This window comes from Sciurus carolinensis, chromosome 1 (assembly GCF_902686445.1).
Source record: "Sciurus carolinensis chromosome 1, mSciCar1.2, whole genome shotgun sequence".
Taxonomy (NCBI): Eukaryota; Metazoa; Chordata; class Mammalia; order Rodentia; family Sciuridae; genus Sciurus; species Sciurus carolinensis.
Window position 1 is genome coordinate 95,966,415 of NC_062213.1, and position 18,091 is coordinate 95,984,505.

General features: G+C 50.3%; 1 protein-coding gene across 3 annotated transcripts; it reads right to left on the reverse strand.

Annotated features, from left to right (window-relative positions):
• Window positions 1-1,212: 1,212 nt before the first annotated feature.
• On the reverse strand, window positions 1,213-17,751 carry Npr1 (natriuretic peptide receptor 1). 3 transcript variants are annotated; one of them, XM_047519783.1, is made up of 22 exons: window positions 16,573-17,751; window positions 15,699-15,799; window positions 15,225-15,338; window positions 14,723-14,858; window positions 14,263-14,354; window positions 13,381-13,516; window positions 13,083-13,167; window positions 11,566-11,686; window positions 11,105-11,179; window positions 10,790-10,867; window positions 10,260-10,364; window positions 9,716-9,790; window positions 9,438-9,594; window positions 8,862-9,017; window positions 8,460-8,628; window positions 6,940-7,086; window positions 6,721-6,844; window positions 6,510-6,578; window positions 6,074-6,248; window positions 5,657-5,755; window positions 1,982-2,073; window positions 1,213-1,823 (listed from the first exon to the last, which is right to left on the reverse strand). In XM_047519783.1, exons 1-22 carry the CDS (start codon window positions 17,360-17,362, stop codon window positions 1,761-1,763), a joined length of 3,159 nt encoding a protein of 1,052 aa, XP_047375739.1. In that variant the 5' UTR covers window positions 17,363-17,751; the 3' UTR covers window positions 1,213-1,760. The 3 variants fall into 3 exon arrangements, with proteins under 3 accessions (XP_047375739.1, XP_047375721.1, XP_047375731.1); XM_047519765.1 differs by having other exon boundaries at window positions 15,699-15,898; window positions 16,573-17,750; XM_047519775.1 differs by having other exon boundaries at window positions 9,716-9,787; window positions 15,699-15,898; window positions 16,573-17,749.
• Between the last annotated feature and the right edge of the window lie 340 nt (window positions 17,752-18,091).

Below are 18,091 nucleotides of genomic sequence, written 5' to 3' on the forward strand. Positions count from 1 at the left end.
AAAGAAATGTCTGGCACTTTCCTTCCCCATGGGGGAGGTGAAGCTGTAGCCACCTCTCCCCCGGCATTCCTGCCTGCCTGCCTAGGGAGGAGGTGGGGTGGGTGACGGAAGCAGGGAAAGGAGGGTCCTTAACCCTTTGGAGAGACATTTTGCAAACCATCACATTTGTCTACACTGACATGGGAAATGGAGGGGTAGGTGGACAATTCCCAAATCTCAAGGAGTTTAAAAGGGATCCATAGCCACGCGAGGTGGCACATACCTATAATCCCAGCTACTTGAGAGGCTGAGGTAGGAGGATTGAAAGTTTGAGGCTGGCCTCAGCAACTTAGTGAGACCCTGTCTCAGAATAAAATAAAAAGTGCTGGGGATATAGCTCAGTGGTAGAACACCACTGGGTTCAATCCCCAACACTGGGGGGAAGTGGGGGAGAGGGGTTTGGGGGTAGAGCTCAAAGGTAGAGTGTTCCTGGGTTTAGTCCTATCTAAATAAATAAATAAATATATAAACAAATAAATAAATAAATGGGATCCATATGATCCTTGGTTCCCAGGCCTAATTCGACCCATACTAATTATGTTATTCCTACTGTATGCCAGTCATTAGGTAATACAGCAGTTCTCAAAGTGTGCTCCACAGATCCTGGGAGTCCCCAAGACTGTTTCAGGGGATAGAGGAGGTCAAATGATATTCATAATAATACCGATATATTATTTGCCTTTTTGATTGTGTTGACATTTGGGTCAGAAATACAAAAGCAGTAGGGGAAACCTGTTGATGCCTTAGATAAATCAAGACAGTGGCACCAAATTGGTCACTGTACTCTCCACTACGGTGTACCAAAAAAGATCATTTCTTTTAAGAATGTCCTTAATAAAGTGGTAAGAAATTATTAATGTGTAATGGGTTTACTATTGTTATCTCAAATTACTTAATAAATAAGCATTCATTTTACTTTCTTTGCTGTTATTTTAATTTCTAATATGATCAATGTCAATAAATATAACCCACATAAACAAAAGTTCTCAATAAAGTTTCTGAACTCCTGCAAAATTCATAGACTGTTTTGTGGACTCCTCAAAGTTGGAGGTGACTGCAGCCTTTTTCAGAATCTACATTCCCAGTTTGAAAATCAAGTCTTTTTGAAGCAGAAGGCAGAGAACATGGCTAGGTTTTCTGGCAATGCTCTCTCCCTTAAGAAGAGACACTGTAACTGGAATAAAGATTTTAATGGACTCTGCTCCCGGGAGAAACAAGTCATATAGGACCACAGTCCCTCTCCATTGTTCACTGTTGGGTAGAGGGGTGTGGTGGTGATGGGCTGGGTGAGGGATAGTATCTGTGGTCCATGTGGCTCAGACCCAGATCTGGATCTTTCACCCCCTCCAGTCACTAGAATCTCTTTTCATATCCCCTGTGGTAATTTTCCCTCCAATAAAAGTCACGGTGTAGGAAGGCTGAGGGAAGAGGATCAGGAGCCAGTCAGGGCAGGCTGAGGGTACATGTGCCTACACGGGTGCCATTTTGTGTGAATGTGTGATTTGGTCAGTCCTGTGAGCTCTGAGCTCTCCCCTATGCCAGTCCTCTCTCAGAGGTTACATCTGGTGTCTCTACTGGGGTCTGAGGGCCTGAGCTGTTCAAACCGCTTCTCTCTGATCCTTCTGCAGTGGTGGGGATGCTGAGGAAGAGGTGGAGACTAGGCATCTCTTTTGCCTCTGGCACAGGGAAAGGAGGTATGGAGGGACAGCAAGGGAGACGGGTCAGCCTCTGGTGCTACTCCCCCGCTCCCCTAGGAGCCAGTAGGTCCGAACCTTGCCTTTGCCCTGGAGGGAGAAAATAAGGAGGTTGGGATGGGGAATGGCACACCCACTTTCCCAAATCAGATGAGAGGCCTAGAAATGGGAGCAGCCTTGGCTGTTGGAAAAGGGTATTCCCACTCCAGGACCCAAGGGATAGTGATGGCAGGGACTTATTTCTCTACCTTCATTTCCACATCCCCTCGAAGTTCCAGCTCAAAACCATCAAACTCCTCTAGGACAGCCTTGGTCTCAGAAGACAGGTGGATCTTCAGGGCTGGGTAGGACAGGGGAGAAGGAAGGTGAGGATTGCAAGGGATGGAAGCAGGCAGAAGAGATCAGATACTGTGGGGGTATGCAGATGCTTTCCCTAGCCTTTGGTTCAGAAGCCTCTTAACTTGGAGAAGTCCCACCCTCTCTACGTATGTATGTATGTATGTAGTGTATGACTGTATTTGCTCCTTTAAAACTTTTATAAGTGTGGTGCCTAACATGGTAACCATTAGTCACATGACCTGTCTAAATTAATTGAAATGATATCCAGTTAAAGATTCAGTGCCTTGGTCTGGGGATGTGGCTCAGTGGTAGAGCTTCCTTGGGTTCAATTCGCAGTACTGCACAAGAAAATACTATTGGGGATTGCAGTTGTGACTCAGTGGTAGAATGCTTGCCTAGCATGAGTGAGGCACTGGGTTTGATTCTCAGCACCATGTAAAAATGAATAAATAAAATAAAGGTGTTGTATCCATCTACAACTAAAAAAATTGAAGGAAAGAAAGAAGATTCAGTGCCTTGCTGGGCTCAGTGGTGCACGCCTGTAATCCCAGAGACTTGGGAGGCTGAGGCAAGAGGATCATAAGTTCAAGGCCAGTCTCAGCAAAGTGAGACCCTGTATCAAAATAAAAAGTTAAAAGATCTGGGAAAGCACCCCTGGGTTCAATCCCCAGTACAAGAAACAAAACAAAACAGAAGATTCTGTACCTTGGTTGTACTGGACACATTTGAAGGGATCCATAGCCATTAACTAGATTTTGCAATATTGGACAATAAAGATTACAGAACATTTTCATAACTGCAGAAAATACTATTGGAGCCAGATATGGTGGTGCATGCCTGCCTATAATCCCAGCAACTCAGGAGTCTGAGGTAAGAGGATTGAAAGTTCAAGGCAAGTCTTGACAATTTTTTTTTTTAACCAGGGATTGAATCCAGGGGCACTTAATCACTGAACCACATTCCCAGTCCTTTTAATGTTTTATTTTGAGACAGTGTCTTACTAAGCTGCCTAGGGCCTTGCTAAATTGCTGAGGCTAGCCTCAAACTTGCAATCCTCCTGCCTCAGCCTCCTGAGCCCCTGAGATTACAGGTGTGCTCCACCATGCCTAGCTCCTTTGCCTTGATATCTTAGTGATACCCTGAATCAAAATAAAAAAAATTAAAAGAGCTTGGGATATAGCTGGGTTCAATCCCCAGTACTGCACAAAAAAAAAAAAAAAAAAAAAAAAAAAAATACTGTTGGGGATTGCAGTTGTAGCTAAGTGGTAGAGTGCTTGCCTAGCATGTGTGAGACACTGGGTTCCATCACCACATAAAAATAAAGAAATAAAAAAAGGTATAAAAATACAATAACATTAAAAGAGAGAGAAAATACTACTGGGCAGCACTGCTATAGAGTATCATTCTGTTCCAGGGGGACAGTATAGCATAGTGGTTAGAAGCAGTGGATCCTGCCCTGCCTTAGAATGAATTCCTTAGACATTTGCTTGGATAATTAATATAAACTGTGTCTCATTTTCTAAATATATGAGATGCTGATAGAGAAAGTACCATCTCAAAGGGATGGATTCCTGTTGTGAGGATTAAAGTTATTCATCTGGATTGGATCCCTAGCACATAATAAATAAATGAATAATTCAAACAAAATGTGGCACATAGGAAGCATTATGTAAGGTATTGCTATCACTGTTATTTGACTCAATACTCTCATTACTCAATATTCTCAATACTCTCTGAGGAACTGAGACCCAGGACAGAAGATCTGCCCAAGCTGCTGAGGAGGTCAATGATGGGTCCATCAGTTCCATACTTTCTTTGGTCACTGTCTCTGGGGACATGATACTTCTCCTGGGGTCTGTATCATGGTGGCCTCTTGTTATTGAGCCATTTCTGAGAATATGCTCCTTGAGGAGTAAACTTCAGTGAGAAGCTCTCTCCTACCCCGTGGCCTCAAACCCTGGGCCCATGAAATATCTGCTGAACCATACCCCACAGGGCTTCCAGGACTGGCTCCCAAGTAGCCCTTCTTCCACCATGCGGCTTGAATGGGAATCCACACAGACTCTTCAGCTAAACACTGGCCTGGTACAGATACTGATGGCTCAATAAATATTTACTAACTTAAATTGTGATAGAAGAGAAACAGAAAGCAAGATTGAAGGGAAAGGGTGAGAGCAAGCATTTACTAGACACTGTGTGCCAGGGGTTGTGCTAGGGTTTGTTTGTTTGTTTTTGTTTTTAACAACCCTGAGATATAGATAAACAGCTAAGTCTCAGAAAAACTGAATGACATTCATGTGCTAGGCATTTATACAGCTTTCTCACATACCCCTTATGAGGTAGATTTTTTTCTGATGGGGGGGTACCAGGAATTGAACCCAGAGGTGCTTAACCACTAAGCCACATCTCCAGTCCTCTTAAATATTTTATTTAGAGACAGGGTCTCACTGAATTGCTTAGAGACTTGCTAAGTTGCTGAGGCTGGTTTTGAATTCAAGATCCTCCTGCCTCAGCCTCCTGAACTGCTGGGATTACAGGTGTGTGCAACCACACCCAGCATGAGGTAGATATTTTATCTTCATTTTATAGATAAGGAAAACCAAGACTCAGAGAGGTATAGCAAATTGATATAGCTTGCTCTGGAGCTGAGAGTCACACCCAGGTTGCCTGGCTTTGAAAACCATCTTTACCACACCAAAGATGGAGCAGAGGGCCTTAAAGGTGCAATTCCTGCTAGGCATTGTTGAACACTGACCTGGAAATACTTTCTTTTATGGTACTGGGGATTGAACCCAGAAGCACTTTACCACTGAGCTACATCCCCAGCTCTTTTTATTTTTTATTTTGAAACAGGGTTTCGCTAAGTTTCTTAGGGTCATGCTAGGTTGCTTAGGCTGGCTTTGAACTTTCGATCCTCCTGCCTCAGGCTTCCACAGTTGTGCACCAGTACACCCTGCTGGTCCTTGACTTTTATTATGGTCCAAGTTATAATTTTTGGACTGTGTGATCATGTGAAAGCCACATAAATTCAATAGAAACTGTTCTTTGAATTTTGATCTTTTCCTGGACTAACTATGTGCAGTACATATTCTCCTGCCCTCCTGGGTGGCAGCAGCTCCTGGTCTGCCACGTGATTACAAAGGTAAACAACCTGTTCTCAAGCATATATTGTGTTGCCTGCATCTTTTGGATGTTGTATTTTGTTTTCACATCCCATCAGGTTTACAAAACACTCACCTGTGTGTGAACATGAGCTATTCAATACTTTATTATTACACAGGCTTTCTGTTAGGTAGTCTTACTGACTTCAGGCTAACATAAGTGTTCTGAGAATGTTTATGATCAGTATGTAAGCTACAATGTTCCCCCATAAGTTAGGTATATTATTTTCAACCTAGGATATTTTCAATTAACAATGTAAACACACCATAAGAGGAGGAGCATCTGTATTATGAAAAAGGTACTTGGGAGAAGAAAGGACTAGGGGCCGGCATAGGGATTGGGTAAGCATAATATACTGCCACAGAGTAGCCATCCCCTTGGCTACCCGGCCCTCCTCATTCCCTCTAGGAGGAGCACCATACCTTCCCCATTGGACTCCATTCTTGAGGCAGTGTTGACTGTGTCCCCAAAGAGACAGTAACGGGGCATCTTCAGCCCTACAACACCAGCACACACAGGTCCTGGGAGGAACAAGGGAGGGAATCAACAACAGCAAGGGGGCTAGGAAGGGTATTAAGGGAGGTAGAAGGTAGGATATGAAGTACGTGTGAGGGGAAGAGAGAGGAGAGAGGGCGAGAGAAGAGGGAGGGAGGGAGGGAGAGATAGATGAGATAGAGGTAGATACAGAGAGAGAGAGAGAGGCGGAAGCGGGTGAGAGGGAGGGAAGGAGGGCGGGAGAGAAAGATCAGGGACTGAGGTGCTGGGTTCAGAGACAAGTCCTCCTTGCGTAGCTCCACCTCCAGGATCCACCACCCCATCCGTGCCGTTGGCATCCGCACCCGTGTGGATGCCGATTCGTAAACGCAGCTGCTCCTGAGGCCGGTGGCGGATGCGGAACGAGCGCACCGCGTCCAGCAGTGCCAGAGCCATGCGGGCCACTTCTCTGGCATGCAGCCGCCCATTACGCACTGGAAGCCCAGATACCACCATGTAGGCATCTCCGATTGTCTCCACCTGTGGCGGCGGCAAGATAAGGCAGAGCAGGAGGACTGGAAATCTCTTCCTTGTGCCACATGCCGGCCACACCCAAGTGCACTGTCATTTTGTCTCCCATCTCCCCTCCCTGTGCTCATCCGCCCCTGGCTGCACAATTTCTCTGCCGGTTGCGGGTCCCCTGAGTCACTGCCGCTGCCCATGTGCCCTGGACTTCTCTTTCATACAACCTGAACCTCACCATTTTTGACCCTGTCTATGTCTGTCCCTTCCCATCCCTACCTTGTATACATCAAAGTTGTCTATAACAGCATCAAAGCAAGTGTACAGGTCATTGAGCAGGGTCACCACCTGGAAGGCACAAGAAGTCAAGTGGAACTGGAAGTAAGGGTCCTCCTTGGGGCCGGTGAACCAGAAGGTAGACCTTGGGGATGGAGCAGTGACACCAAGCTGACCCTTCTGGTCTGCTGCCTGTGATTGCACCCTGGCTTACCTGCATGGGTGTGCTCTCTGCTGACAGGGCAGTGAAGCCCACGATGTCACTGAAGTAGATGGTAACGCTGTCAAAGGCCTCAGCCTGCACTGTCTCCCCGCGCTTCAGCTGCTCAGCCACTGAACTGAGGGGTCAGGGTAGGTGCAGACCAGAGTGTGAGGTTGGGGCAGGGACAGGGGCCGTGTGTTGCGGGGAGGGTCTGAAGAGCTAGGCACTCACTGAGGCAGAATCTGGTAGAGTAGGGCCTCTGCCTTGCGCTTCTCCTCCAGGTATGCCTGCGTCCGTTCCTCCACCAGCTCCTCCAGGTTGTTGGCATACTGCTCCATGCGGGACAGCAGGTTGTCCAGGATGTTGCTGCTGTTTTCCCTGAGGGGCCAGGTTGGGGAGTTGAGAGCAGAGCTGCACAGTTCTGCCCTGGAGAGCCCTCCCCCAGGCTCTCACCCTACCTAGGTTTACTCTCAGCCCACATCCAGCTGCAGCAGGTCCCTTATGAAGGTCAGAATTGGGGTACAGCTGGATAAGGGTGAGCAGGGGAAGGGGGTGGGAGGAAAGTTCAGTTCATCTCTGAGAACCCAGGATCAAGTATGAAGCTTCAGGCACTTCGATAGCTTGTTCATCTTTGTTGAACATGAGTGAGTTGGAAGTGAATTGGTGGGCATAGTGGCACACACCTGTAACCCTAGCAACTTGGGAGGTTAACGAGTTCAAGGTCAGCCTGGGCAACTTATTATCATTATTGCTGTTACTATTATTATTGTGGTGGTGGTACTGGGGATTGAACCCGGGGTGCTCTACCACTGAACTATATCCCCAGATCTTTTTATTTTTTAACACATGGTCTCAAAGTGGAGCGTGGTGGTGCACACCTCAGGAAGCTGAGGGAGCAAGATTGTGAGTTCAAAGCCAGTCTTAGCAATTTAGCAAAGCCCTAAGCAACCCAGTGAGACCCTGTCTCCAAATAGAAGAAAGGGCTGGGGATGTGGCTCAGTGGTTAAGTGTCCTGGGGTTCAATTCTAGTATCAAAAAAAAAAAAAATTAATGATCCTCTACCTCAACCTCTTGAGTCTGGGATTATAGGTGTGTGCCTCTGGGCTGGGCTAGCCTGGGCAATTTAGTGAGACCAAGTCTTTTTTTTTTTTTTTTTTTTTTTTTGTGGTGCTGGTCATGGAACCCAGGGCCTTGTACTAGAGACCAAGTCTTAAAATAAAAAGGGCTGGGGTTGTAGCTCATTAGTAGATAGAATGCCCATAGGTTCAATCCCCAGTGCAAAAAAAAAAAAAAAAAAAAAGGTGGAGAGGGACAAGGATGAGCTAAGGACAAAGTGACAGGCAGGCAGTAGAGGGGTGTGTCTAGGGATCTTTGGGCTCCACTAGGATAAGGAGTCCAAAGGGCTGAGGCAGGAGCTTATGGAGAAGGCTGAGGCTATGGGGAGGAGATGAGAGAGTCAAGGGTGTGTGGCCAATTTATTCTGCACACCAATGAAAAGTCCAGGGCCCAGTGTGGGAGAGTGGGCAGTGTGTGGGATGTTGATGTTGGTGGAAGAAAGGGGTCTGAATGGTAGGGGACTGTGGCCAAGTTGTATAGTATTTGCAAAGGGCTACGAGGCCAAAGTGACCAGAGTGAGCCACACATGAGAAGGCTGGAGCGGGCTCCCTGTGTGGCTGCAGAGACAGACTGAAGTGTGGGGTTTATGGTGTTTGTAGTGGAAAAGGAAGGTGGCCATGGCTAACACCAGTGACCTGTTAAACTTGCGCAGTGTCAGGCGGATCTGCTGAAAGGGTGGCCGCTCCTGTGGGTCCTCAGACCAGCACCGCTGCATCAGCTGCCCCAGTTCCTCCAGGTGGCTCTGCAGGGCCAGGGAGGGCCGGAAGGGGGGCTGCTCACCCCGAGTCACTCGCTCAATGATCTCTGTATTGTGTGGGGGAGAGGGATTAGCCAGGGACCCAGTAAGAGACTGGGGGCAACAAGCTAGGGTTGGTTATGGAAGCCCAGAACCAGCTGGGTAGGGAACTAGTCACTTGCATCAGTGGAACAAAGCGTGGTGGCTGGGACCCATTCCAGAAGGAAGTGGTAGGGATGCTTCCAAGAGTCCCTCTCCCTGGGGCTGGGGTTAGAGGTAGGGGACATTGTGGCCCTTTCACCTTTGGGACTGAGGTCTAAACCTTCCACATGGAAGACCCCACTCCTCAGAGCAATCTCCTGAAGGATGATCCCAAAGCTGTACACATCACCAGCCTGGGAGCCCCGGGAAGGGGGCGAAGCCATTCGCAGAAGCTCAGGAGCGGTCCATAATTTTTCTGTGGGCCAGAGGTTAGGAGTTACAGGGTGAAGGCCCCCAAGGTGAAGGGATGAGGGACTTCACATTCTAGTGGAAAAAGAAAAACTAGCAAATGAATATTTCATACCAAAAAAAGCAATAATAGAAGTAAAGAAGAATAATGTGATAATGCTGGGGAAAAGAAAGCTTCAGATGGGGGAGGAGTGAAGGAAAGCTGTGAACAAGCTTGTGGCTGGGACTGGTCTGGACACTGTGTTTAGAACTGGAAAAGTTCTAGAGACCACTTAGGCTGTTCTCCCCCTTTTGCTGATGAGAATTGAGTCTGGATTCAGTAGAGGCATGCCCAAACCAGATAGATCCCAGACCACAGTCTCCCAACTGAGCTACATTGGTGGTGGTTGTTAGGTAGGTGGGGTTAGGGGTCAAGAGTTGGGCTCACTGGCATAAAGGATGTGTCCTTGCTCTGGCTCCGGGTCCCTGAAGCTCTCCAGCCCATAGTCGGTGATCTTAAGCACAAAGCGCCCATCTACCACACAGTTGGATGACTTGAGGTTCCCATGGGAGCAAATGGCCCCATTGTGTAGAAACAGCATTCCCTGGGAAATTTGGGGAGGCAGAGGTCTTGGGCATGAGTGGGACCTACAACCATGGCCAGGGGAGAAGCATACTCATTCCTTATCCCAACCCTGGACATCCAGTGGGCTCCGCTGGGCTTACCTTGACAATGTCATTGGTGAGCGAGTACCGGAACATCCAGTCCAGAGTGATGCTCTCATTCTCCAGAATGTCCTGCTGGGAAGAGTGAGACCTGTACCCCACAGACCTCCCTGGGAGTGGGAGGAGGATGCAAGTGTCCTATTGACATAAACTTGTAGAACAGAACTCTACACTGGATTTACTCTAGTTGCATTTCCTCCCCATTCCCATTTTACGTATGGGGCCAATAAAGGTCAAAAGGAGCAAGGCTTGCTGGGCTTGTATAACCAGTCAGGGATGGACCAGGGCTAGAACACAGTGTTCCTGATTTTTTTCTGGGGGGGGGGGCGCTGTACCAGGGATTGAACCCAAGGTTATTTCTACCATTGAGCCACATCCCCAGTCCTTTTTGCTTTATTTTGAGGCAGGGTTTTGCTAAGCTGCTGAGGCTGGCCTTGAGCTTGCAACCCTTCTGCCTCAGCCTCACAAAGTAGCTGGGATTACAGGGGTGCCCCACCATGCCCAGCTTGGAACCCGTTCTCTGACACTCGGTTGTCCCCCTCACCTGCAGGCTCCCTCGGGGACAGTACTCTGTGAGGATACAGATGTTGGGGGGGTCAGTGCAGGCACCCACAAACCTGGTCAGGTGTTCATTCTGCACGTCCCGCATCTGCAGGTGAGAAGCAGCATCAGGGGTGTGGCAGAGAACTCACTCCTCACCAACTTGCCCCCTGACCTCAGAGATCCCTTCCCTTAACTCCCTACTCATTTTTTAGAGACATATTCGGTAGCCCCTCCTTCTCTACGATCTGCTTCCTATACTCCCGGTCTCCATGCCGCTTACCCCCCTGCCAGGTGCACCACATATGGTCCTTTAAGGACCTTCTTCCAGGGTAACTCCAGTGATCTTTCATCTTATGATTGATTCCCCTACCCCCATCCCTAAGATGTGAGGGTGTGAGGGCCCATCCCAGGTCCACAGACCCTAGCTTTCCTAGGATACTCTGATTAACTAGAACCTCCACAGCCAGCTCTCTTGACCATCTCCCTGCAGGGGACTCTTTCCCAGTCCACTGCCTCACACCCGCACATTACATGCTTCAGTTCAAACAGGACTTTTCGAGTCAGCTCAATGCGTTTACGGTTCACGTGTTTCACAGCCACCAGGTTGCCCTGAGCAAGGAATGGAGACTGTCACTGTGTGGAGCATGACCAGGGGCCCTGGGAACTCCAACTGCTCCCAACAGCTCACCCATCCCTCCAGGACCCCCAGCTCTTCCCAACAGAACTCCATTGCCCTGCGGATTCCCAACTGCCCCTCCACAGCCCACCCTGGCACCCTCTCCTAGTCCTCCACAGAGCACTTCTCTACTGAAGTGCCAAGGACCAGAGATCTTCCCCAAGGCCCACCTTATAGTACGCTGTCTTGGCAAAGACTTGGAACTGGCCCTCTGTGGTTAGCAGGGAGCCATAATTGGAGCCTCTCTGAAGGGGTGGAGAACAGGAGGCATGGTCAGCACCCTGGATGCTTTACTACCCTGCCTTATCTTTGTGTTACCCTCCTTTACATTCTACATCAGGAAATCCTCCCCTTGTTTATCCGTTTTATATTTATGTTGTCACATATACTGCCTCCTTTGACCTTTGAAAGAGCCCTGTGAGGAAGGCTTTATACCTATAATCATCAACTGAGCCCAGTTCAGAGAGGGAATGTGACTTGCTCAAGGTCTTGAAGCAAAGGAAGGCAGAGCTGGGAGCAGAACCCTGTTTTCTACCCTACATGTCAGGTACTACTCTTGGTATCCAGGTCCCCCCACCTTGCAAACACCATTGTTGCACCCCCAACCCCCCTCAGACACCAGCATTCTCACCCCACTCAAGGTCAGCCGGCTGCCTGCACTTCGGAGGTGCCTCTCAAGGCTGCTGGTCTGCACATCCTCCCAGCGCACTCGCCACAGCTCGGAGGCCAGCTCCTTCTCCAGCTGCATCTTCCTGGGGCATGAAGCCTACACCTGAGCCCAAGTGTGATCCCCCACCAGATGCTCAGCAGCCCCTCCTCAGAGCCCTGAGACCACTTCAAGTACTAAGAGGTAATGAGGGAATTTTATCTCCTGGGCTGAGGGTCAGGAGGCCTGAGTAAAATTCTGCTTCAACTGGGGACATTGGGGTAGTCACCATCAATGTCCTCTTTTGGAAATTGGGGGCCACTATATCTATTTCATTTTATATGGGCATTAAACCCAGGGATGCTCTACCACTGAGCCACATTCCCATCCCTTTTCATTTTTTATTTTGAGACAAGTTCTTGCTAAGTGGCCCGGGCTGGCCTCAAATTTGCAATCCTCTTGTCTCAGCCTTCTGAGTTACTGGGATTACAGGTATGTACCCCCACATCGGGCTTCATTCTTAACTATTATTATGAGAATAAAAAATATTGTGTGTGGAAGTGCCTGACACATGGTATATGCTCAATAAGCATTGCTTTTTCTCCCTCCTCTCCTGTATCGTAAACTTCCATTTTAGCCTCACTGAAAGGCAGGAGTGGGGCTCATTCATCTCTCTTCTCCACTCTAGGTTCAGCACTGGTACAGAGCAGGGTTCATCAAAAAAGGGGCTCAGCTTTCAGAGGTTTTGAACCATTGCTTCCTATCTAGCTGCAGGAGTAGCAAGGAAAACCAGCTCCATACCAGGATCCACTCTGCTATGATGTTATTTCTCAATCTTTCTTGCATCTCCTTCCCAGGCCACTCCTGTCCCTGTCCCCTCTCTCCTCTCACCCCTTCTCTGTTCTCCTCTCTGTGTCCTAAGGCTATTTATTTATTTATTGTGATACTAAAGATAAAACATAGGTTTTCACACATACTAGGCAAGTGCTCTACCACTGAACTACATTCCTGTCCCTTTAATTAATTAATTATTATTATTTTGGTAGCAGGGATTGAATGCAGGGGCACTTAACCACTGAGCCATATCCCCAGCTCTTTTTATTTTTTTATTTTGAGACAGGGTCTTGCTAAATTGCTGAGGCTGGCTTTGAACTTGCAATCCTCCTGCCTCAGCCTCCCAAGTTGTTGGGATTACAGTCGTGAGCCACTGAGCCTCGCATTTTTTTTTTTTTAAATTTTGAGACAGGATCTCCCTAAGTTGTTGATGCTGACCTCAGACTTGTGATCCTCCTGCTTCAGTCTCCAGAATCCCTGGGTTTATAGGTATGTGCCACTGCACTGTGGCTTCTTGAGGCTTTTTAGTTTCTTTTTTCCCTCACTCCCTCTGCCTTCCCCTGCTGTCCTTCACCCCTATCTTCTTCCCTCTGGGTCCCTGCCACCTCCCCTGCAGTTGGTTCTCCAGATCTCCCCATGTCACTCCACATCCCCATGCCACAGCTCACCTGTATACAAAGAAGGAGACGATCAGAATGCTGAGCAGGGCAAGGCTACCTACCAAAGCCAGAACCTCCAGGGTGGAAAAGTGGTCTGCAGGAGAGAGTTCAAGTTGTGGCAAAGTGATTTGGGTTCTACAGCAGGAGGAAGAACCTTCTAATAGTCAAACAGTGATAGATAAAGGGAAGTAAAAGGCAGGAGGAGGCTCTGTCTCCAGAAAAGTGTGGAAAAGGAGCACCTATTTAATTCCCCTTGGGAGGAGGCAGTGTCTCCAGAATGGAAGCCTATAGAGCAAGGGCCAGTCACCTTGGTTGCAGGCTGGGTCCTCGTTGTCAAAGCCACATTTAGGAATGTCAGGAGGAGGGTACCCCAGGGGCCAGTATAGTTTGCGCCCTGACATGGCCACCAGCTCTTGGGAAGTTCCATTGTAGTTCAGTACAACCTATGGAAGAGCAGGAGTGGTGAGTGGTCAAGGGCCAGGCATGTGGCCTCCTGTCCAGTGACACAGTACTGCCTCCCACCTGCCTCATCAATACTTCCAGGGCTTGTATCTGGGCTGCCAACTATTCACCAAGCCCCTGCTGTGACTGCATACAGAGAGACCTCATAGTCATGTCCATGGAATTAGTGGGCAAACATTTAAAAAACGACTCAAGGAATTTATGAAGAAAAACTGCATATAGAACCCCACCCCTACTCTCAAGGAGTTTATAATCTTGGTCGAAGCACAGAAACAGGAAAAGGTAGTGTTCTTCTCAATCCACATTTCCAGGTCTAATCTGTGTAGTTCTCTTCCAGGAAGACTTCCTGGATTTGATTCTTGGTGCCTTTGGCTTCTGTCTCTCCCAGTCTCTACTGTGTTTACAGAGCTGTGCATATGCATTCCTTTTGGCCCAGAGTCAGCCTGGCTGCTGGGAGGAGATCTTGCTGACCTCAGGAACTCGCCAAGGAAAGGGCTATGTTCCCTCCTTAGACATGGGGTTCCCCAAGGGTAATACCTTCGGGTCCCTATCATTCTGGTTGCTACCCCAGAATGGAACTGGATGTGTTTTGTCTGGGGTTTTCATAGGTGTCCAGGTGTGGCAGGGTGATCACAGAATAAATAGATGCCCTGGCAGGGCTATGGGGGAGGGTAGGAGGGGAGATGTCATCCTGAATTGACACTGTCTTCTGAGTGTGCACACATACCCTGAAGGCACCTGTCTCAGGATCCATATCCCAGAGGGAGAAGTCAGTCTCTCGATCTCCACTGCTATCAATTTTCAGGTATCCTGTGACACCTGTGGGCATGGGGCAAGATAGCTGTGTTTTGAGAAAATACACGTTCAGGGATGCCCCACTTCCATGTCTCCATACCCTGATCTTCAAACATACATATGTACAGAAGAACAGTGAACAGGATAGCTGTGTTGTCAGCAGGAATGACTGAGTTTGGACACTTAGGAGGACTTGATAGAACTAGGGAGGTGAGAGAAGGAGAGCCTGAAAGAAGCTGTGGAGGTTCCTTATAGAAGAAAGGAAAAGACTGGTATGGGCGGATGCTTACCTGTGTTGCAGGGCTACAGACTTCTCATGTCCTCCTACTGGGGTACATGATACTCACACCCCCTCCCCAAAAAGTGCTTTCCAGACACTTCCAGACCCTGACCTGGGAAACTTCGGTTCCACATCCTCTGAGTTATGTTCTCCCCATTGGTGACAGTTCCCCCATGTGCCAGAGTCTCTGTCACTGACTGGACAAAGAGCAGGAGCCCATCATGGAAGGATGCTGGGATGATGTTCTCCTGCAGGCACAAACAGAACTCAGCTGCGGGGGACAAGGGAGGGATGAAGGGTGCTGTGGTGGGGGAATAGGAGGCACTGGGAGCTCAGAAGAGGATGCATAAAATAAAACCCACATTATAGAGAAATGGGACTAGACAAATAGGAAGAGATGAGTCAACACCATTTTACTGATGAGGACTTGAGATTTAGGGGTTGAACTTGTCACTGTCCCCTCTAACTCAAGAAAGATAAGGAGACAATAGGAAGGGAGAAAAGGGGAGACCTGGAAATACTGGGATGTCTGAAAGAACAGGATGAAGACTGGAAGAGAGCCATGAAGTAGAGGCTGGAGGTCTACACTAGAAGGTTTCAGGACCCCCTCCTACCAGGCCATCTTCCATGGTGAAGTTGAACTGCTCACGGGCCAAGAGTTTGAGCTGCTTCAGGAATTCCAAGTACTCAGGATTATCCGGTTCTTTATATGTAATGATTTTGGCAGCCTGAAGAAGGGGTCAGAGAGAGAGCTGGGAGCTGATTCCAGTTCTCCCAGTACCCCGTGGCACCAGTTGTCAGTGTGCTGATCTCTCAGGTCGACCTCTCTGCTTAGGTCAAGGTCAAACATACCCTATTTCCTGCATGAAGTTGACCCTGCTCCTGAGCAAGGGACTGGAGTTTTCATACAGTCTGTGGAACGTTAATGTCCTCCCACTTCAAGCCCCATTCTCTTCTTTTTAGCCTTGTGACCCATTAGCATCAAGAACACCTTTTTTGGAATCTTTTCAGACACTTAGGGGTACAGTGTCCAGAAACTAAGTGTCAACAGCTCAGTTCCTTCACCATGGGCAAACCCTGGCACTCACCTGAAAGGCCTGGCGGGCACTGACATCCTGGCCATCTCCCCTCTCCCAGGGCCTGCGGGGAGCAGGGCCCTGTGCCCCTTGCAGGCTTTGCCCAAAGACATCTAGGTGGAAGAAAACATAGTCTTCCCCACTGAGGCCAGCGTCCAGGGCCAGGAGCATCAGCGTTCGGAAAGCATCTGGGGAGCTGCAGATGTAGATAACTGGAAGGAAAGGAGGAGTCAGGAAAAGAAAAGGGTAGGGAAGCTGGGGCTCACAGGGGAGGAAGTTGGGACCTGATGGTGGTTAAATGGCAACTGCTGGCTCAGTTTAGGCACTGGCAAGAGAAAATTGAAAAAGGGGGGAGGAGGTGTGGAGGGTGGAAAAGGAAGGAGCAGAGCTAGGCAGAGGGGGAAAGGAGAACAGAAGGTGGGGGCAGGTGGGGCTGGAGGGAAGGGAGAGGGAGAGAAGGGCCAGCTGGAGAGGGGGTGGGTAAGAGGGTGTGTGAGAGCAACGGGAGGAAAGGTTGGAGGAGGAGAGAGGGCAGTAATGAAGAGAGAAAACCGGAGAGAAAAAGACAGGAACTAAGCCGAGGGCACACTACATGCTAGAATGGGCGCAGGCACTTTTTCCCTCCTGTTAACTCTGCGGTCCGGGAAAGTAGGGGAGGTGATAGGTTAGGAAACTTAAATGCGGGTGGGGGTGGGGAAAGAGAGGGAAATAGAAACCCAGAAGTTGAGGAGCCGAGGAGACTGAGACAGGAATGAAGGGCCTCAGGAAGAAAAAAGACTGGTTTAGAGAGGAAGGGAGAGGAAGGCCAGAGCCTTGTACACTGTCAAAGGTCAGAGGCAAGGCATTGGGACAAGGGGGAGAAACTAGGGTGGGGGGCCTCCCTCACCTCGGCCTTTGCGCCGAACGGTCCGCAGCAGCTTGACATAGTGGTCGTGGTCGCCCTCAGCGAATTCCAGGTGGTCCACTGTAATGTTGAGTCGGTCGCGGACCCGCATATACAGCCCCTCTACCACGAAGAAGCAGGGCTGGTCGTCGCCTGGCCGGTAGGCATAGAGCACCAGTGCCCGGCGCTCCCAGCCCAGTCGTCGATGCAACGCAGCCACGAAGTCGCCCAGCTTGGCGTGGCTGGGTCCTGCGCGGGTGGTCAACGCGTACTCGTCCTTAGCCCCAAAGCCCAGCGCTGGGGCGCCAGCAGTCAGCAGTGGCACCCGCCAGTGCGCGGTGAAGCGCCCCACCGGGGCAGCGGCGTACACGCAGCCGGGGCCCAGGAACACGGCGGGGTTATGTTCCCACTTGAGGTCCACTGCGGCCAGGGGGGCAGCGGTGTCGGAGCAAGTTCCCAGAGCATTCTCGCTGCTGCCCAGCACCGTGCGAACCGTCCAGCCCGGCAGCAAGTCGGGCTGCGCTCTCACCCGAGTCAGAGCCAGCTCCACCGCGGGTCCCACGCGCGCCCACGACCACGGGTACGAGGTGTTGGTCAGCGGCAGCACCACGGCTACGATCAGGTTGCCCGCGTAGCTGCCCTGGAGCAACAGCAGCAGCAGCGGTAGCAGAAGCAGAAACAAGCGCGGGCCGGCGCTGGCCGGGCTCTGCCTCGCGGGCATGGCCTCAATGGGTACCGCGGCGGGCAAGCGCTCCCACCATGGTCTCCTCTGCTCAGCGGTGGGTCGCAGCATCAGGCGCGCCCCTGCGGGAAGGAGCAAGAGCAAGTCGGGGAGCTCCCACCCGGGAACTCCCCGACCACTGAATCTGCAACCGTGAGAGGCGAGAGCGCAAGAGACTGGGCGCGCCACTCAGGGGGGTGCAGAGGGCGCCTGGGAGCAGGCGGGAGCGACAAGAACTGCGGGAAGGAGACTGCCCGAGTGTGAGCTAGCGAGGTGTGTTAGGAAGAGAGAGAAAGAGAAAAAGCGTGAGCAGGAGCTCCGGGGAGAAGGGTGAGGGAGGGCGCGCGCGGGAGGAAAGGGGAGTGTGTGTTCGTAGGCATGCGAGAGCGCCTGCTCCAGGGAGTGTGCCAGAAGGGGCGTCCAGCCGGCCCAAGTCTCCGGCTGTCCGGGGGGGACCGACAAGGACCCAGGCCAAGCTCAGAACCCTCCCTCCCGGCCGCGTCCCCTCCCAGATTTGGTGACATTAGAGCCCGAAGAGCCAATCCTAGATCTCTAACTCCTTCCTCCCAGCCCGAAGTCTGCGGCTCGCCCCCGCCCCCGACCGGCGCCCTTTGCGCAGAGACCCTCTTTCCGCTGCTCCGCAGCGGGACGTTTTCCCTCTCGCGGACAGCACCCGCAGACCGGGCGCCCTCGCCGGGAAGGGCAGGAGTTCGGGAGAGAAGGGTGCGGAAAGAGCCGCTGGCGCCCCACCTTGTCCCTTCCCTCCTACCTGGTTCCCTCTGGGGAAGAGGGAAACAAGTA

Bases quoted from the DNA above. Each gene is read 5' to 3' on its own strand.
- Npr1 (XM_047519765.1), bottom strand. From the start codon at position 17,362: ATGCTGCGACCCACCGCTGAGCAGAGGAGACCATGGTGGGAGCGCTTG. The intron at 14,859-15,224 runs GTAGGAGGGGGT...TTGTGCCTGCAG, and splicing joins TCACCATGGAAGATGGCCTG to GAGAACATCATCCCAGCATC. The intron at 7,087-8,459 runs GTCACTGGTGTT...CTGGCCCCTCAG, and splicing joins ACACTGCGCAAGTTTAACAG to GGAAAACAGCAGCAACATCC.